Raw genomic sequence first — 13,723 nt, forward strand, 5'->3', positions numbered from 1 at the left:
TGCCTGCATAAAACTGGAGTCAGTTTACTACTGTGATGTCAGTTTATGGAAACGAATCAAAGTTCTCCATCAGTAACAGCTTACAAATCCAAAATGCAGAGAGGTACTAACTCGGTCCCCACAACTCTTCGTGTATATGCTCGATCTTGTTGCCTACAAAGATCCTTGCCATCCCAAATTCTGAAATTTTTGGATTGAGCTCTTCATCCAATAGGATATTACTTGCCTTTGGATCTCTATGAATTCTCGTTAGTCTAGAGTCCTGGTGAAGGTACAGTAGGGCTCAACAGATTCCATCAATGATGTTGAACCTTCTCCAATCAAGATGTTCGCGCTGGAGTGGATCTGAATAGACCACATAAGCAAAATGCAGACAATTTGTATCATTTTGTGACTGGGATAGAGTGAAATGCACAGAAAGAAGTTTAAATGCAAGCTGAAAATAACAATTATTTGTCAGCACGGTAGAGTCCAATGCATGGCTGACATTAAGAATGTCAAGTGGGATTAGTCGACAAACATTAAAAGAAGAGATATCTTACCAAAAAGAAAAGCGTCAAGACTTTTTTTTTGGCATGAACTCATAGATTATTATATTCATATCTCTTTCGACACAACAGCCAAGGATTCTGACAAGATTTCGATGTTGGACCTTAGAAATGACCTCCGTTTCATTCATGAATTCCTGGAACCCTTGTCCTGAAGCTTTCGATAGTCTTTTGACTGCTATTTCTTTGCCATTTGACAGTCTCCCCTGCATGCAAGGACTCGTGAGTCGAGGAAATTAGAAAAGGGAAAAGATGTTACTACCCTTTGCACGATAAATTGTTACCTTGTATACTGGCCCAAAACCACCCTGCGCTAGCTTATTAGTGTCGGTAAAGTTACTTGTTGCTGTGGCCAATTCTTCCAATTTATTATAGCACTAGCTCCAGGATATAGCACAGACAACATCACCCCAACACAGTTCATCAGAGACCCGGATGCTGTAACTTCAGAAGGCAGCGTCTTTAGGCTGGGATTCTTCAGCTCTCTGGGTCCTGCCAATCGATATGTGGCCATATGGTACAACCAAGTCTCTGTTGTCTCGGTAATTTGGGTGGCCAACCGAGACAAGCCTCTCAAGGATTCCTCAGGGACTGTGAAGATATGTGAGGACAGCAACAACGTGGTCTCCAATGGACAGAATGAGGTTCTCTGGTCGTCGAACCTGTCAGGCATCGCAATGGCAAATAGCACTACTCGCGCGCAGCTTTTTGACACGGGGAACCTGTTGTTGCAATAGATCATTCAAGCAATAACAGTACAGTGACTGTTTGGGAGAGTTTTGGGAATCCCACGGACTCCTTCTTGCCGAGCGTGAAAATCACCAATGGCGAAGGAAAGGAAGCGCTTAGATCTTGGAAAAGCTCTTCCGATCCATCTGTTGGGAATTTTTCTGCAGGTTTAGACACTCAGAATATTCCTGAAGTTTTAATCTGGAAAATGGGTAGTCCGTATTGGAGAAGCGGGCCTTGGAATGGTCTAGTTTTCATTGGAGTCCCAGATATGAGTTTGGTGTATCTTAAAGGCTTCACTCTTGCGGATGACAAGGAAGGAACTATTTATCTTACTTACACTGTTGTTAACCAGTCATTCTTGTCCAACTTTGCATTGAATCCTGAAGGAAACCTGGTACAGAAATACTGGGATGATGCGAAGCAAAATTGTCACATTTCATGGTCAGCCTTAAACTGTGAATGTGATGTTTATGGAACTTGTGGTTCCTTCGGGTCTTGCAATCCGAAGAGTTCACCGATATGCAGCTGTTTGAGAGGCTTCGAGCCGAAGAACGTAATGGAATAGAATGCCGGAAATTGGACAAGTGGATGTGTTGGGATAACACAAATACAATGAGAGATGACAAACAGTAGTCCCGAAATTGGCAAAGCAGATGGGTTTTTCAGGTTGGAGAACATAAAAGTCCCCCACTTTGCAGAGTGGTCAAGTGGGGATAATTGCGGAGATCGCTGCTTTGCTAATTGTTCCTGCATAGCTTTTGCATACTTTTATGGGCTCGGCTGCATGATATGGACAGGAAATTTGATTGATATACAGAAGTTCTCCGAAGGTGGCATCGATCTTTACATTCGTGCGGCAGATTCAGAACTGAGTATGCTGCACTTTGCTCATTCATTCAATTATTCATTGTCCTTCAAGAGTCGAGTTTCAATAGTTCCGGTTTGTAAACATTTCCATTCTTAATTTGCAGATAAGAACAGGAACGTGAAAGTAATTATATTTGCAATGGTGATGACAGGAGCGGTTGTCTTCACTTTCTTCCTATGCAGATGCATGGCTAAGAGTAAAGGTAAACGCATGATGAACAGTCTGCTCAGTTGTGTTGGAATGCACCGAAACCCGGTCAAGAGGTTGTTACTTACTATAACTTTTGTATCTAGCTGCAAGCAAGGAATTATTACTCTCCAGAAGAGAGAAGGCATATCGAGTGTATTCTGGTGGAAATATGCCGGTCGATGAGATAAAGAAGATGAAACTTCAGAACCTACCGCTCTACACTTACGGTATGCTGGTAATTGCTACAGACAATTTCGACTCATCCAATCTGCTCGGGCAAGGGGGTTTTGGTCCAGTGTATAAGGTACTGGTTCAGCTTCTGAAGTGATTGACTAGTGCTGTCTAAATGCTCTTGAAGCTTATATGTATGGTTGCTTTCAGGGGAAAATGCCAAATGGACAGGAGATTGCTGTCAAGAGATTATTGCAAGCCTCCGGACAAGGCCTGGAAGAATTCATGAACGAAGTGGTGGCGATCTCGAAACTCCAACACTGAAATCTCGTCAGGCTACTTGGATGCTGTATCGAAGGAGACGAGATGATACTGATATACGAGTATCCGCCAGACAAAAGTTTGGATGCGATTCTGTTCGGTAAGAACATACTCGTGCCATATTGTTTTACTGTAGCATGAGCATTGAACAAAATAAAACCAAAATGCTAGAGTTCATGCCATTGATTAGCTAATCATTCACCGTGTTTCTTGCTTTGCTTTTGATACTGTTCCTGTAGATCCCCTCGTGTGTCATGAGGTCGATTGAAGGAAGCGACAGAGTATAATCACCGAAATCACTCGAGGCATACTTTACCTTCACAGAGACTCCAGACCGAGAATCATACGTAGGGATTTGAAGGCCGGCAACTTCTTATTGGATGAAGAGCTTAATCCAAAGATATCAGACTTTGGATTGGCGAGGATATTTGGAGGAAATCAAGACCAAGCCAAAACAAGAATAGTAGTTGAAACATTGTACGTATTCCCTCCTTTATTCCCAACTAATTCACATTGCTCTTTGAAGAACTTAAATCTAATTCTATTGCAAAATATGCAGCGGATATATGTCACCTGTATATGCCATTCATGGTAGATTCTCAGAGAAATCCGATGTATATAGCTTCAGAGTCCTGTTATAAGAGATTTTAAGCGGAAGACACTGCACCAGTTTCCATCCCGACGATCAGACCTTGAGTCTTCTAGGATTCGTGAGTCTTATCTTGTTACTTGCATTGTGACTCAAAGTTCTGGGTTGTTCCGGGCTCCATTATGACTTTGCTAATGTCTATAGGCTTGGAAATCGTGGACTGAGGAGAACATGGCAGCTTTCGTCGACCCGGTGATATATGCCCCAAGTGATGAAATTGCCATTTTAAGGTGTATTCATGTGGGATTGTTGTGCGTGCAAGAACATATGCGAGATAGGCCATCCATGTCAACTGTCATATCGATGCTTAATAGTGAAATTCTCGACCTTCCTAGCCCGAAGCAACCGGCATTCACAAGCACTCAGGCTGATGTTTATACTCAACAGGATCAGAAGCCGTGTTCTGTTAACAATCTAACTGTTACAATTGTCGAACCTCGATAAAAGCAGGAAATTACTGGGAATTGTACATGTAATTCGGCATGAATCATTGTTCTTCAAATTTATGTACGAGTGCTTTCTTTAAAAACTTATCCGTCAAACAGACACATCTGTAAGTAATTCACGCAGAATAGCAATTATTGCAAAGTAGTAATCTACTGAGTGATTCCTAAGAGGGCCATTCCAGAAGTATTCGCTAGACATTCGACGAAGTTGAGTTAGAAGATATTCCCATCATAATGCGGATAGATATTCAAGATAACAAGGCTCCTGAAGCTCTCCAGCTGCAGCATAGAAGGAGAAACTAATCTTCACGTTTCCTATGACTGTTATGAGAATCGTTCACAAAATGTAGAAAGAAAAAGGCAAATCAGTGTGACGTACTTCCCTCCAGTGTTACCGAATGAGAAATTAGTCTGATTACACCATACCCTTCGTAAGGATTGTCTCATTCATTTGACGGATTGAGTGCATCAATTGAATCTTTACTTTATCTGATATCCATCATTACTTAAAAAGGCAAAAATCACCAAAAACCTTAAATTATGCCTACTGTGACACAATTGCCTTAAACTTTAATTTCTTTTGTGATACAAAAAATCCTAAACTTATATCTATATGACACATTAACCCTCCATCAAAGTTTTGTCAATGAAAAGTGTTAAAAATTTGCCTACATAGACGTCAGAAAGCAAACGGTGTTTACATGGTAGCCACAAGACTTAAGTGAAATAAAAACGAAGTTGTTTTGGGCGAAAAGGAAACTTGACGGAGAGTAATTCGTCACATAGGTACAAATTTAGGATTTTTTATATCACAAAAAAAGTTTAGGATGGATGTGTTTTAGTGGGCATAGTTTGGAGTTTTTAATGTCACAAAATAGAGTTCATGGTAAATGTATCACGATGGGCATACTTTGGAGTTTTTTGTGGCTTTTTCCCTTCTGCAAATGGGTTAAAGGCAAAACTAAAAATAAGGAAAAAGCCACAAAAAACCCCAAAACTATGTCAACTGTGACACATTTATACTTATCATTTTTTGTGACATCAAAAACTCCGAACTATGCCCACTATCATATAGTTACCCTAAACTTTTTCTTGCGATATTAAAAATCTCAAACTTGTATCTATGTGACATATTTACACTGAACAAAGAAAATTTTCATCGTCCATAAGAATGTTTAAACATAAATTGTTGTTGATAATGAAAATATTTCTCATTACCTAATAATTTCAAATGATCATTTTAAGGAAAATATTTTTCAAATCATTCATTTTCTGCGATAAACTATATACGGATGATATCAACGTTTAGGGTCCATTTGTCTAAAGGAAAACTATTTATAAGATATTGTTTTCCACCTTTCTAGTGTTTGGATGATGGAAAACTAATCAATCAACGGAAAATTTTTCCATAGACTAAATACCAAACAACAAGCTTAGATCGGAGGGAAACTACTGCTCCTTTAGCAATAAGGAAATCACTTTCCCTAAACCATCAAACAAATAAAAACTAACCAATTTCCTTGAAAATGACTTTCATAGAAAAAAAATTTTATCATAAAATTTTTAGTGAAATAAACATACACTTATAGTTTATATACACCTATCAGAAAACTTTTCTATTGCCAGAAAACGTTAATCTTTTAAAGTAAAATATGCAAATGCCAAAGGGATAATAACACAAATGGTTCCTAAACTTTGACACAATGTGCAATGTGGTCCCCGAACTTTAAATTTGTTCAATACGGTTCCTAAACTTTAGCCCAATGTGCAATGTGGTCCCCGAACTTTTAATTTGTTCAATGTGGTCCATGAATCTTTGATATATGTTCAATTTAGTCCTTAGACTGTGTGAAAATGTTCATTGTTGTCCTTCCATTAATTCAAGCTCGAGGACAACACTTAACATTTTCATACAGTTTAGGGACTAAATTGAACATGAACCAAAGGTCCAGGGACTACATTGAACAAATTAAAAGTTCATGGACGACATTGCACATTAAGCTAAATTTCTGGGACCACATTGAATAAATTTAAAGTTCGGGGACCACATTGCATTGCACATTGAGCCAAAGTTGAGGGATTATTTGTGTCATTTACCCAATGCCAAATAGCAAAAGAGAATTTATGTAATTTTTTTTTTTGGTAAAAAAAATCTACGCAATTTAGAAGTTGTGGTCTCAAGAACTTTCTTACGGATTTTAGAAGTTGTGGTCTTACGAACTTTCTTACGGATTTGGTACGTTTAAACCACCGGCACCCTCTTGTCTGTGTCCTTGAAGCTGAATAACAGCAGAAATGGGCATGAAAAAAGCATCTCTATTCTTGGCCTATATAAGAAGGTCATCAAAATGTGCGGTTCTCAGCTCCGAATCCTCCCGAAAAGAAGCAACAGACCTCGTGCAAAATGTGTTTCGACAATAAATTGAAGTGAGCTCAAATCTTTGACTTCCCAAAATCATCTTCTTGCTCATCACAAGCAAGAAGAGACCTGGAACTGATACATCAATGGTTTTGCTTGGCATTACAAGCTTCTTGGTTCTTGTTCTCTTCCTCGTCTCGTGTCATCTGAAGTTTCTCACTTGCGCATACTCCATCACCCCGGCATAGTTCATCAGAGACCCGGATGCTGTAACTTCAGAAGGCAGCGTCTTTAAGCTGGGATTCTTCAGCCCTCCGGATTCTGCCAATCGATATGTGGCCATATGGTACAACCAAGTCTCTGTTGTTTCGGTAATATGGGTGGCCAACCGAGACAGGCCTCTCAAGGATTCCTCAGGGACTGTGAGGATATCTGAGGACGGCAACATCATGGTCTCCAACGGACAGAATGAGGTTCTCTGGTCATCGAACGTGTCAGGCATCACAACAGCCAAAAGCACTACTCGCGCGCAGCTCTTTGATTCTGGGAACCTTGTGTTGCAAGAAATAGATTCGAGAAATAACAGTCCGGTGACTGTTTGGGAGAGCTTTGGGCATCTCACGGACTCGTTCTTGACAAGCATGAAAATCACCAATGGCGAAGGAAAGGAAGTGCTTAGATCTTGGAAAAGCTCTTCCAATCCATCTGCTGGAAATTTCTCTGCAGGTTTAAACCCTCAAGAGTAACCCTGAAATTTTCATCTGGAAAATGGGTAGTCCATATTGGAGAAGTGGGCCTTGGAACGGTCTAGTTTTTATCGGAGTCCCTGACATGAGTTTGGTGTATCTTTATGGTTTCGATCTTGTGGATGAAAAGGAAGGAACTATTTATCTAACTTATAATTTTGTGAACCAGTCGCTCTTGTCCAACTTCGCATTGAATTCTGAAGGAAACCTGGTACAGATATATTGGGATGATGGGAAGCAAGATTGGGAAATTTCATGGTCAGCCTTAAACAGTGAATGTGATGTTTATGGAACTTGTGGTTCCTTTGGGTCTTGCAATCCGAAGAGTTCACCAATTTGCAGCTGTGTGAGAGGCTTTGAGCCGAAGAACAAGGAGGAATGGAATGCTGGGAATTGGACAAATGGATGTGTTAGGAGAACACCACTGCAATGTGAGAGGACAAACAATAGTCTTGAAATTGGCAAAGCAGATGCGTTTTTCAGGTTGGAGAACATGAAAGTGCCGGACTTTGCGGAGTGGTCATCTACATTTGATGATGAATGTGGAGATCGCTGCTTGGCTAATTGTTCCTGTATAGCTTATGCATACAATAATGGGATCGGCTGCGTGATATGGACCAGAAACTTGATTGACATGTAGAAGTTCTCTGAAGGGGGAATCGATCTTTACATTCGTGTGCCAGATTCAGAACTGAGTATGCTGCACTTTGTTCATTCATTCAGTTTTTCATTGTTCTTCTAGAGTCGAGTTTCAATTGTTCCAGTCTTGTATACTTTTGCCTTCTTAAATTGCAGATAAGAACAGGAAAGTGGAAGTAATAATACTTGCAACGGTGATCCCAGGAGCGGTTGCTGCTTCTGTCTTCTCTTTCTTCCTACACAGATGGATGGCCAAGAGGAAAGGTAATCACATGTTGATCAATCTTTGCTCAGTTGTGTTGGAATGCACCAAAATCTGGTGAAGTGTATTTGTTACTTACTATAACTTATGTATCTAGCAGCAAGCATGGAGCTATTACTCTCCACAGGAGAGAAGGCATATCGGGTGTATTCTGGTGTTAATATGCCGTTCGATGAGACAGAGAAAATGAAACTTCATGACCTACCGCTCTACACTTTCGGTATGCTGGTAACTGCTACAAACAATTTCGACTTGTCCAATCTGCTTGGGCAGGGGGGTTTTGGTCCAGTGTATAAGGTAAGGGTTCAGCTTCTCAAGAGGTTGACTAGGGGTTGCTAAATGCTTCTGAAGCTTATATGTATGGTTGTTTTCAGGGGAAAATGCCAAATGGACAGGAGATTGCTGTCAAGAGATTATCGAGAGCCTCCAGACAAGGCCTGCAAGAATTCATGAGCGAAGTGATGGTGATCTCGAAACTCCAACACCGAAATCTTGTCAGGCTACACGGATGCTGTGTCGAAGGAGATGAGAGGATATTGATATACAAGTATCTGCCGAACAAAAGTTTGGATGCGATTCTGTTTGGTATGAGCATGCTCGCTCCATTTCTGTAGCATGTGCATCAAACAAAATAAAACCAAAGTGATAGAGTTCATGCACTGATTTACTATTCATTCACGATGCTTCTTCCTTTGCTTTTGGATACCGTTCATGTAGATCCCCTCACGTGTCATAAGCTCGACTGGAGGAAGCAACAGAGTATAATCACCGAAATCGCTCAGGGCATACTTTACCTTCACAGAGACTCCAGATTGAGAATCATACATAGGGATTTGAAGGCCAGCAACATCTTATTGGATGAAGGGCTTCATCCGAAGATGTCGGACTTTGGATTGGCAAGAATATTTGGAGGAAATCAAGACCAACCAAAAACAAGAATAGTAGTTGGAACATAGTAAGTATTCCCTCATCTTTCCCCTACTTATTCAAATTGCTCTACGACAAACTTAAGTTCGATTTTATCGCAATATTATGCAGTGGGTATATGTCACCTGAATATGTCATCCACGGTAGATTCTCAGAGAAATCCGATGTCTATAGCTTCGGAGTCCTGTTATTAGAGATTTTAAGCGGAAGATGCTGCACCAGTTTCCATCCTGATGATCAGACCTTGAGTCTTCTAGGATTCGTGAGTCTTATCTTGCTACTTGCATTGTGACTCAAAGTTCTGAGTTGTTCCGTGCTCCATTATGACTTTTGCTAATGTCTATAGGCTTGGAAATCGTGGACTGAGGAGAACATGGCAGCTTTCGTCGACACGGTGATATATGCCCCGAGTGATGAAATTGCTATTTTAAGGTGCATTCATGTGGGATTGCTGTGCGTGCAAGAACATATGAAAGATAGGCCATCCATGTCGACCATTGTATCGATGCTCAATGGCGAAATCCTCGACCTTCCTAGTCTGAAGCCACCGGCATTCACAAGTACTCAACAGGACCAGAAGCCCTGTTCTGTAAACAATTTAACCGATACAATTGTTGAAGCTCGGTAAAAGTATGCGATTACTGTATAGAAGGGGGAGGGTTCATGACTCATTATTTGGGAAACTAAACTTCACTTGATTCTTAATGACTGTTATATATCAGAACCAGTTCACAACAATGGAGATGGAAAATGTGAATTAGTGTGCCACAAAATGCAATTAAGAAGGGAAATTGGAAGTAGTTCTGCACAAACCACATTCATTAGTCTCTACAGATCACCCTCCATGAAGATTAGCACATTCATGGTATTAGCGTGCTCCAATTACTTGACGGACGAGGGAAATTGTCCAAGCAGTCCTAAACCTATAGTACGGATCCAAATTCAGTAGTCCTCCCTGTCAATTTTCGCCGGAAATTGCCGACGCTGCTCTATGCCATGCAGGACGGTTGGCGAAGAACGGAATGCCACGTCAGGGATTTTCGCACAGTAGGCGTAGGGCTGATTGTATAATTGTCCCTCGACGGATGAAACCGAACGCAAACATAACAAAATCATACAAAATCCGTGAGTACTTCCGATTGTCGAAAAGAAACAGAAGTTGTCTTGTGGACTTTTATGTCAATATTTATTTTGTTGGCGTTCCGTAGCGGCAAATTCACACGGGGGCAAGTACGGTCGGGGAACCAACCGATCGGAATTTGGAACTGGTCAAGATGGTGCGCCAAAAGTAAGTTAAGGAGAAAGATAGAGTAGACCTTGTGATAAAAATATTCCCATTATTTTAGACAACCGTTGATTACATGGTCATTTCCCAAGTCCATAAGGCTAGCGGGACCCCTATATATTACTAGTTTGTATATGAAAAGTTTGGTATTCGACGTCTGTGACACGGTTTAGAAAAATAGAAAGACCGCAATTGATCGTCAGGATAAAAGGTCTTGGGGAAAATTATGGAAAAAATCATATATTTATTGTACGACAGCCAAATTCGATCGTAAACCTTTCAGCAATTTGTCAATCTAGTCCTTCCGGCCCAATTTTAGCCAGAAATTGCTAATGTAGATGCCGGACATTCTATGCACATCTAGCGTTAATTTGGACAATTTTTGCAATTTCTTTAAATTTTTCTGTACTTTTATTTCTTTTTCTTTTCTTTTGGTTTTTACTTTGGGTAGGCAATTCCTTCTCGGCCATAGGCGAAGGCTAGCGACCCTCGGCTGGTCTAGGCATGCGCGTTGCAGCCCTCGCCAGCTACAAGCGAGGAGCTCGTAGCCCTTGCTAGCCAAAAGTAAAAAGGAAAATAAAAGGAAAAAAATTAATAGAATAACAAAAATTCATAAAAAATTTTAAAAAAATTGTTTATGTCAATGTTGACCGTCTGCCGGCCATGTCACGTAGAATGATCGGCATTCACGTCAAAGAATTCTGGCCAAAATCGACCGAAAGAATTAGATTAGCAAATTGTCAAAAGGTCGGAACTAAATTAACACAATCAAAAAGTTTAGTACTAAATTGGACACCACACGATATGTTTAAGATTTTTTCGGTAATTTCCCCGAACGCCATATGGGTCGGGAAAGCCGGGGTACGAAATCCTTTCGGATTGCTTGTATTCTTATTTTGTATTTGCGAAAATATCACACGTAATAACAAGAGAGATAGGGCCGTGTTCAAACCCCCGTTGAGTGTACGGTACATCTGGAAATATATCTGTACATTTCTGGCAAAGTTACCAGAAGCGTCTGGTATTCCCACCAACACGTTTGGGCAAATACAGACAAGTTACGGCGTAAGCAAAGTTGCATTGTTAAGATATTGACCAAATCTCTCCCTCTCTCTCTCTGTGTAAGTTATTGCTTGAAATGGCGTTATCGTGCATTGCCGTCCAACCCAAACTGCAATAAAAGGAAAAGTAAAGACAGAAACTTCTGCTTCTGCCATGGATACCTGTGAAAACGCACCTTCCCTCGCAACTTCGACGAAACTTGGGGCTCTCTCTCTCGTTCATCAAGAGAGAAAGAAACAACCCATGAAACTCTTTATGAGCATCCAATGACGGCAGCCATCTTCACATGACATCTGTGTCTCTGATCTGTACCTTGGTTGTCAACTGATGCCCCAGTTTCCTTGGCCTCCAAGACCTTTTCCACGGCACACGCGCAATTCAGGTGAGGTTCCTCTATAATAACCATCTTCCCATCTCAAACCAAATCACACCCGAGTGCACACACACGCATCGGCTTTTTTTCCGAACGTAACTAACGACAGAGAGATGGCGGCGCGAGACGGGGCGGTGGCGTTCGAGGACTTCTTCCCGGTGATGGTCGAGAGGCTGGGCGCGCGGGGGTTCATGGAGGAGCTGAGCAAAGGGTTCCGCCTACTGATGGACGAGGAGAAGCGGGTGATCACACTGAAGAGCTTGAAGAGGAAGGCGTCCCTGCTTGGGTTGCAGGCCATGACCGACGAGGACGCGAGGTCGATGGTGCGGGAAGGCGATCTCGACGGGGACGGGACCTTGGACGAGAAGGAGTTCTGCGTGCTCATGTTCAGATTGAGCCCCGGCTTGATGAAGGGTTCCAAGGAGATGTTGGAGGAAGCCATTGATTCTTCTTGACTTTTTCGATTGCCTTGTTACTATCGATCTACCATTTCATACTTTGGATATAATTTAGGGACGGTATGTCCCGATACTGCTTTTTTCTCCTTTCCTACACAACTCGTTTATCTCGAATTATTCCAATTACGAACCATCCGTCTAATTTTCAAGACGATGCGACGTAGAATCTATACATTTATGCTAAATGAAATTTTGGGTTGATAAGAATATTGGTCCGGCACATACGGAATTTTGCATAGAACCATTCTCACGAAAGGCGAGACCATCTAGACATTCAAATTCGGCATTTTGAGATCTGTATCGGTTGAGCCTATCTTAATTCGCGCGAGATATTTCGATTTGTTTTCCTTCGAGCAAGCTAAGGGAAGTGACTCATTTAATGAGCTTTCTGCTAGGGATTTATCCAAGTAGAAACACATTCTAATTATTTTTTATTCCAATTTTTATAAGATAATAGAAATTTTAAAAGGCGTGGATACACGTCATATGGGACTTAGGATGAGGCTATGTAAACTGAACTCCACGTGCAGAAGAATACTTTAGCAAATCAATTCTTGTAGACTAATATTACCCATTGGTAAATTGATCCAAGGTAAAATTCCACCTTCCATCCTTGAATATGAATACTTTTATTCCAAGTAAATTCTTGAACTTTTGAATTGTCTAATCTAATTTGACCAAATAAAATTGTCTAATCTAGATTTGTGGGACTTACCTAATCTCTCCAATCGAATCGAGTTAATAACTGTAGGTATACCTGTCGGTATTGGCAAGAGTTTGACGTTGAAAATCTTTGGCCAAAGTAAACCATCAGATAAATTGCGAGACTGAAAATCTTAAATGATGAAGATCGTAATTGGAATTTGAGCAATGAAATTTATCAATGCGACAGTGAAGCTTCTTACGTCGAAACTCTTGTCGGCTCCAATGGAAACGTCAGCTCTAGTCGTCCGAATTTGGGGTTGGAGCAATTGCTTTTCTATTTTTAGTCAGGCTTTTTGCCCATGCCTTTCTTCTCCCACTTTTAAGAGTTCGAGCACCTTATCAAATAATTTAAAATTCAAATAGTTGATTGATAAAAATCTGCAAAGATCCAAAGTGAAGTTTTACCTCAATCCAAAAATTCAAATCCATTTGAACACATTGTTACATTTGTCCAATTTGTTTTTTTTTAGCCACAAGGAAATTTGATTTTTTCCTACATTTATAATTTTATTAATATGGTTCTTTTACATTTCCATTTCATCATTCAAATTGAAAAACAAAATTGCAGTCATTATTTTTTTTCCAAATTTTAAGCAAATTGAAAAGTAAAAAGCTTAAATTTGTTGCATTGGAATATCAAAAGGCTTTTGAGATATTTTTGTTTTCCCAAACGACAATTATACCAAAATTGCGTTCTAATGTATTTTTTTCAAGGGTTAATACCACGAAAAACTCTAAACTGGTACACTTGTGACACATTTACCCCAAACTATTTTTTTGACCATAAAAAATCCCAAACTGGTACACCTGTGACAATTTTACCCCGAACATACCACAAAAAACCCCAAACTGGTACACATGTGACAATTTTACCCCGAACTAATTTTTAATATTATTTTTTTGAATTTTTTTGAATTTTTTCTTTTTTCTTTTCTTTTCTTTTCTTTTTTTTTTTTTCCTTCACCTTCAACCTCTGGCCGGTC

The 13,723-nt window shown here is 40.3% G+C and overlaps 1 protein-coding gene, 2 long non-coding RNA genes and 1 pseudogene across 3 annotated transcripts; all 4 read left to right on the forward strand.

Moving 5' to 3' along the window:
- Positions 1 to 777: 777 nt before the first annotated feature.
- On the forward strand, positions 778 to 2,875 carry LOC130134590 (uncharacterized). Its single transcript, XR_008818430.1, has 3 exons — positions 778 to 2,152; positions 2,252 to 2,641; positions 2,719 to 2,875. It is a non-coding gene; the product is annotated as an uncharacterized LOC130134590 (long non-coding RNA).
- Positions 2,876 to 3,405: 530 nt separating this feature from the next.
- LOC130134557 (uncharacterized) lies at positions 3,406 to 4,086 on the forward strand. Its single transcript, XR_008818431.1, has 2 exons — positions 3,406 to 3,539; positions 3,623 to 4,086. It is a non-coding gene; the product is annotated as an uncharacterized LOC130134557 (long non-coding RNA).
- A 2,450-nt stretch (positions 4,087 to 6,536) lies between these two features.
- On the forward strand, positions 6,537 to 9,485 carry LOC130134604 (G-type lectin S-receptor-like serine/threonine-protein kinase At1g11330; annotated as a pseudogene).
- Positions 9,486 to 11,339: 1,854 nt separating this feature from the next.
- LOC115661558 (calcium-binding protein PBP1-like) lies at positions 11,340 to 12,034 on the forward strand. Its single transcript, XM_030583808.2, has one exon. It carries the CDS (start codon positions 11,691 to 11,693, stop codon positions 12,030 to 12,032), a length of 342 nt encoding a protein of 113 aa, XP_030439668.2. The 5' UTR covers positions 11,340 to 11,690; the 3' UTR covers positions 12,033 to 12,034.
- Positions 12,035 to 13,723: the final 1,689 nt, after the last annotated feature.

This window comes from Syzygium oleosum, unplaced genomic scaffold (genome assembly GCF_021117445.2).
Source record: "Syzygium oleosum isolate NSW1041296 unplaced genomic scaffold, Sole_v2.1 Sole_v2.18, whole genome shotgun sequence".
Classification (NCBI taxonomy): Eukaryota; Viridiplantae; Streptophyta; class Magnoliopsida; order Myrtales; family Myrtaceae; genus Syzygium; species Syzygium oleosum.

Bases quoted from the DNA above. Each gene is read 5' to 3' on its own strand.
- LOC115661558 (XM_030583808.2), top strand. From the start codon at position 11,691: ATGGCGGCGCGAGACGGGGCGGTGGCGTTCGAGGACTTCTTCCCGGTG.